Raw genomic sequence first — 6,435 nt, forward strand, 5'->3', positions numbered from 1 at the left:
CGTTTTAAACACTTCCCACACTCTTGCAATATTCTAATCCAAACAATGTTTCTAAACTCTAAACGCTATAAAAGAGCACAGAATGTCATGATTTAAGCTCTCAGCCTCATCTGCTCTTTGCCACCTGCAAGCGCTCTTGGCCACACCCACTTCTCCGCTCTGCACGGAGAACAGCTGATCAGCTGCAGCAGGAAGTTTATCCTGCAGTATTATGGGCTGTACAAAGCTGCAGGAGGTGCTAAATAATTCAAAATAATTCATTGTAAATAAAAATCCCATGCCAATCGTGCGGCTCGTCCATCATTCAGCCAGTTGTGTGTCATGGCCAATCTTATTTTGAAAAACCACGTTAGAGCGAGTCCGCGATAAACGAACCACGAAGTAGCGAGGGACTACTGTTCACACAATTAATTTTATTAATGCCAAAAACATGATCAATAAGATAATCAATGGTCCTGTCCATCCATCCATCCATCCATCCATCCATCCATCCATCCATCCATCCATCCAGGAAAGTGACATGTCCAAATATTATATGCAGAATAATGTGGTGCAGGTTTTAATTACTCCCACAATCCTGAGGGATATCTTAATAGAGCCTTGCATATCAAGTTGGCTTTAGGGGAGGGTTCAGAATGATTCAAAGACCTTGATGAAGGAAGGCTACAAAACAGAATACCTTGCTGTTAGCTGTAGGGAAAAAGTGGCTGGCCAAAGTCCGATCAGCACTTTATGTTCCAAAACTTCCCCAGGTGATTAAAAAGTCCCCAGAAGCTCTTTGGACAGAATAGAAACAATTTAATATATCTGCCTTATTCATTAACACCTGGTCCTCTTGTAAATGTACAATTGTTGAAGCATTATGTGCTCAAACATAGAGAATCTGGCTATTTTAAGAAGTCAGCTAACACATGTGAACCAGAATGTTTTAAACGTGTAACATACTCATAGAGAATTAATGCTGCCACACGATCACAATTTATTCTGCTTGTTCGTATGTCGGTCACATTCTGTAGACCAGGGGTCTGCAACCTACGGCTCTGGAGCCACGTGCAGCTCTTTGGTCCCTCTACAGTGGATCTTTCAAGCTTTGACCAAAACAAAGATCAAACTGAATTTTATTGGTTGTTATACTAAAATTAAAAAAACGGTTGTTTAAACAGTCTTTTTTTTTTTTTGCACATATGTGAATAGTAGAACAATACGAAGAGTAAAGCATACTCACTTTATGCTTTATCTCTTCAAAGTAAGATACTTTATTCAATTAAAAAAAATAAATAAATCATAGACCTGCATAGTTCATTGTTTAAAATTTTACAAAACAGTTCAAATCTATATTTTTCTTTTCTTTCTTTACAATAAGCCAGTCTTTTCTTCTGTCTTACGAAAATTGAAATGTTAAAAACCATTTGATGTGTTTTACTTTTATAACGTCACCCCAACTGGCCATAAAAGCCCCTCCAACAAACTTAAAGTGGTCCACGGGCCACCAGTTGATGATGACAGCCGTACCAGATTGTTGCGGCTCCAGACACTTAATTTAGTGAACAACGGGGTAGAAATGGCTCTTTTGATCGTAAAGGTGCAGACCCCTGCTCTAGACGTCCACTACTTGTACAACTTATACAGTTTGCTCTTGATAAATGTTTTTTTGTTGTTGTTCTGCATTTGATTATTTTCAGCCTGACAACATCAAAGATGGCAGCTTACCAAGAAAAAGGGGTCGGGTTTGTCACGGATGTGAACTGTGCAGCCTCTTCGATTAAAAACGTGTAGAATTGTGAAATACGTTGAGTTGTTTTATTTAACTCCATGAAATGTGTGCTTTCATTTGACACCATTTTTCAGTTGTGTTGTCACCAAGAAAACTCTGATGAGCCGACCGGCATGAAACTATGTTTGAAAAATAATTTCACAATTCTCAAAAAAAACCTTGTTTAATCTCTGATTGTTTTTTTTGTGCAAAACATCTAAAGTAAAGAATGGCTGCAAATACCGACAACATATCTGAAACTTGTGCACAGATGCCACCACTTGGATAGCCCTGAACATTAAATAAATCGTTCATAAACAGCACATTTGCAAGTCATTACTCAATTAAAGTTTTTTAAAGTTGTGTAAGTAGTCGCAGGAAGCTTTAAACCAAATTACATTGTTTTATTTTTAACTGTGCATTTGAGTGTAATTCTTTATTTTGCTTATTTGATTAGAAAAACATGTAATGTGCTCCATGTTCATCATGATAAAGAATAAATGCAACTTAAAGCTATTTTATGTTCATAAACCTCTAAGGTGTTTCAACCTGGTAGATCAACAGTTTTATTTTACCAACACACAGTTTATGGGAACCTCTGAGGGTTTCAGCAACTTTACACAACGTATTCAGTGTTTTCTGCACGAGTAATGCAGCTTTAAAAGTGGCAACAAGTTTAAAATGATTTTATTTAATTCCTCACATGATTAGGATTAAAGTTACATCAGATTTAAAAACTTTTTCTAGGCTTCAACTGGATTAAAACCCTGATTAACGATTGATCATGATTAAAAAACATCAATAGCTTTAGAAAACTGAAAATGTTGCTTTTATTAGAGAAACTTAACACGAGAGAAAGAATAAATTTATCAGAAAAGATCAGAAGAGATCTGCAAAGTCTCCATCTTTTCAGTTACGGCATATTTCTTCATTTTGCTTCTTAAACTGAGGAGATTCTTTGCACTGCAGACTGTTTCACAACTTGTGGTTCAAAAAGGAAGTCCGCTCTCAGAAACACAGTTTACTTGGTTACTCTCGTGCACTCGTTACAATGAGACTGCATGAAATAATATTGAAAAGATAACATTTTACGAGATTTAAATGATAACCAAATATATTTAAAAAATAATAAATGAAACATGTGGGCGGTTGCAACGTAAAAATAAAATGGTAAAAAAATTATTATTAAATTAGTGTTTGCATCAACTTGCAGTGATAGTTGTATATGCACCAGTGACCCCCGTGAACCTAAAAGGAAGAAGCTGATAAAGATAATGGATGGATGTTTTGGCACCACATAGTAAAATATATATATATATAACATACACAGTAATTGTATATTAGTAAAGGTAGTGATGGTGCAGAGAGCCTGTGATTGGAAGGTTGCTGGTTGAACTCCCCAAACGGACAACATCAAAATGTGGGTGGGAATGGTGAAGCCCCACACCTGCCTCCATCCTCATCTTCCCTACTCTGGGCCCTTGAGGAAGACCCTTAACCCCCACCATCTGCTCCCCCGGGTGTCCTAAATAGAAGCTCTCTGCTCCACACAGAGGGCTGTGGTAGCTCGGTGATCTTTGGTTGCGTCAGGAAGGGCATTTGGAGTAAAAATGCCAATTCATCGTGCGAGTAAGATCGCCGTGGCGACCCCTGAAGAAAGGAGCAGCCACAGGAAGAAAAAAGTAGTTGTATAATAGTAGCAGTAGTCCAGTACTATGTGTGATTTCAGTGCAGGCATCAGTATGTTAAAAACTTTGTGGTAAAATAATCTTCATTAAACTTGCTTGACTCGTATTATTGGGCAGCACGGTGGCGCAACTGGTAGAGCTGCTGCCTCTCAGCGAGCAGGTCCTTGGTTCAAACCCCGGTCCAGGGGCCTTTCTGGGTGGAGTTTGTATGTTCTCTCTGTGCATGCGTGGGTGGAGTTTGCATGTTCTCTCCATGCATGCGTGGGTTTTGTCCGGGTACTCCGGTTTCCTCCCACAGACCAAAAACAAGCATGTTAGGCTGATTGGTAACTCTAAATTGTCCCTAGGTGTGAGTGAGAGAGTGAATAGTTGTTTGTCTTTATGTGTCCCTGTGATGGACTGGAGACCAGTCCAGGGTGTCCCCTGCCTCTCGCTCAGTGATAGCTGGACATGGGCACCAGTGACCTCTGCAACGCAAAAGCGGGTAAAGATTATGGATGGACTTGTATTATTCTCCCTTGGAGGACGGTGAGTGAGATTCAGTGAGATTGTAACTTGAAGATGACAAATGTTTCCCACAGAGGTGTAATTATCTCCGTGTGCAGAGAGGTGTGCGTTTGTGATCCTTTGAGTTAATTTTGTAAATCATCTGCATTGCACATTTAATAAGCACAACCCTAAACAAATAAAACCTACCAGTGTAGATGTCGTGCAAATAAATTTACAAATGATAAGAAAAGATTGTCTGATTTTGTTGAACGTTTAATAAAGAGCGTCTTCCATCTCTGCTGCTCCGACCGTGTTTGTTTTTTACGAAGCTGATTTTGTTTCTGATGCGTTGCTCTGCTAACCAATAAGAATGTGCTCCTCTAAAAGCTTTAACTTTCCACATCCTGCTTTTAATGACGCTCGGGGTTTTCTAGATGCACTTACTGTTGATGTTCATCCAACTACCAAAACTAATGCGCTCCGTTCTGTCGTCTAACGTCAACAGTTAAAACACTCAATGTGGATTAGACTTTGATTTTTAAGTTGAGACCCTGATATACAGTAAGTAGAAGTGGATTGATATGAATTTATAACAGAAGACATATTCTTAATCACAAATATATGGAGATTTTGTTTGGCTCTTGAGGCAAACCTCAAAGTTAAAACCATTTATTTCTTTGATAAATAAAAATGGCGGTTCCTGTTCTCCATTAATTTTATTGACATATTCACTATATTACGGTGACCCTAAGGTGTAAAAGAATAACATTTGAAAAAACAGAATTACATTAAACCAATCTGGAAGTGGTGTGTACTGTACATTGTTATGTTTTATGTTGTTAATAAAGTACAAAAAGATTTTTTTTTTTAAAATACACACACAAAAAAACACCAATCCGGTTTTTTTCAAATGTTGTTTGTGTTTTTGTTATGCTTTGTCAAATGTAATTCTGTTTTTTCAAATGTGATTCATTTACACCTTAGAGCCACCGTACTATGTTGGTTTTGAATCAACGTTTACGACTTTAAAAAGTGCTACGGCAAAACTATTTATGCTCTTCTAGCAACGATCTTTGGAAGGATGTGAGAGCAGAAACTGTTGAGCCAATACTTAAGACGATATTACATGTTTTTCTGCCAAACCCCTTCCAGTAAAGGCAGGGCAGTGACATCATGAGTACCAGAGACACCATCTGCACACAGACCAGAGCTGAGAAACGCTCACTGATCCCACAGCAATGTTTGCAGAAGTCTCTTTTCTGCTCCTCCTTGCAGGTAAGCTGAGCGGATGCATGCAGGACTACTTAAAGGTTATGCTTAATAAGACTGATCTTTTTAGATTTTAGAAATGCATGGAAGAGAGGGAAATATTAAAGACTGCTGCCAAAACCAAAAGGCTTGTAACTATTTGAAGAATCTCTTCTTAATAATGAAATGATTATTTAACTTTATTTGTGCCTCCGCATTAAATAAGACGTTCATTCTTGTGGCAGGCTGAATAAAATAAAAGTTATATCAGAAAAGCTTTTGGATTTGAACTTTAATTTGACTTCATCTCTGCTAATTAGATTCAATAGTCAAAATTTAGCTGAAGTTGGAAAAAAAACATGCCTTTTTACACTGTTATTGCAGTTTATAAATTATTCAGCAACACGCATTTCCAGAGTAAAACACTTATTGTCAGCAGAAAATACTGTGATTTTTTTATTTTGCAAACATTAAAAGATTTACAGGACTAAATAAATGTACTGTAGAGAAACGTAACGCAACATAAAGGATGATTTTCAGCCTTCATTAATGTTAATTTGCGTCGTCCACTCTGAGATTTTTGATCCGATCTGAGCACAGCCACGCGTGTTTTTGTTATTTGTAATCAAACTGAAAATCTCTCATTGATTCTTCTATAAAAGAAGTTCAGTTAGGGATTTTAAACTTTTAGGAGACGTTAATTATTAACAGATCCACACTCTGAACTTACCCACAACCATTATAGGCAATGCACAAAAGCAAAAGTTATTGCACTGTTTTCTTTTCATGCTTTTTTTAATCTCTAATAAATTTTAAAGAAAGATGGCTTTAAACAACAAATCATGCAAATACTTCAAATTATATCAAGTAATAAAAATCTGGAGCTTGGCAGTGCATAAAAGCTCTAACCTGATTATTATTTTTATTTTATCATTGAATGTCAGCTTATTTGTGGCTTTTCTAAAAACTAACAACTTCGTGTAGCATTATTATTTGCACCCAAATAAATTATGCGTTTGCGATTTGCAGAAAGTAAAAGAGCGAACAGTCCATTTGTCAAACATCTCATTTGAAATGTCAAAACAGGATGTCCTAATATACCGAGTTGGAAGTCAGTGGGACAGTTAGGCATAAATGAACCTCTCCATGTACTCTTTTTTTTTTTTTGTCAGGTGGATCAACTTTAAAGTTGCAGCAACAACCTGATGATCAACCAGAATCAGCTCAAAGCTTTCCAAACATGTCCAGCACAGAACG

At 37.2% G+C, this 6,435-nt stretch overlaps 1 protein-coding gene across 1 annotated transcript in view; it reads left to right on the forward strand.

The window, feature by feature from the left end:
• Positions 1-3,938: 3,938 nt before the first annotated feature.
• The window catches only part of LOC119423542 (5-hydroxytryptamine receptor 3A-like), an 11,571-nt gene continuing 9,074 nt past the window's right edge, over positions 3,939-6,435 (forward strand). The window contains exons 1-3 of the mRNA XM_037690939.1: positions 3,939-3,969; positions 5,146-5,205; positions 6,351-6,419. Coding sequence (XP_037546867.1) covers positions 3,939-3,969; positions 5,146-5,205; positions 6,351-6,419 — 160 coding nt within the window. The remainder of the gene's footprint in view (positions 3,970-5,145; positions 5,206-6,350; positions 6,420-6,435) is intronic.

This window comes from Nematolebias whitei, chromosome 17 (genome assembly GCF_014905685.2).
Source record: "Nematolebias whitei isolate Nwh7 chromosome 17, NemWhi1, whole genome shotgun sequence".
Lineage (NCBI taxonomy): Eukaryota > Metazoa > Chordata > Actinopteri > Cyprinodontiformes > Rivulidae > Nematolebias > Nematolebias whitei.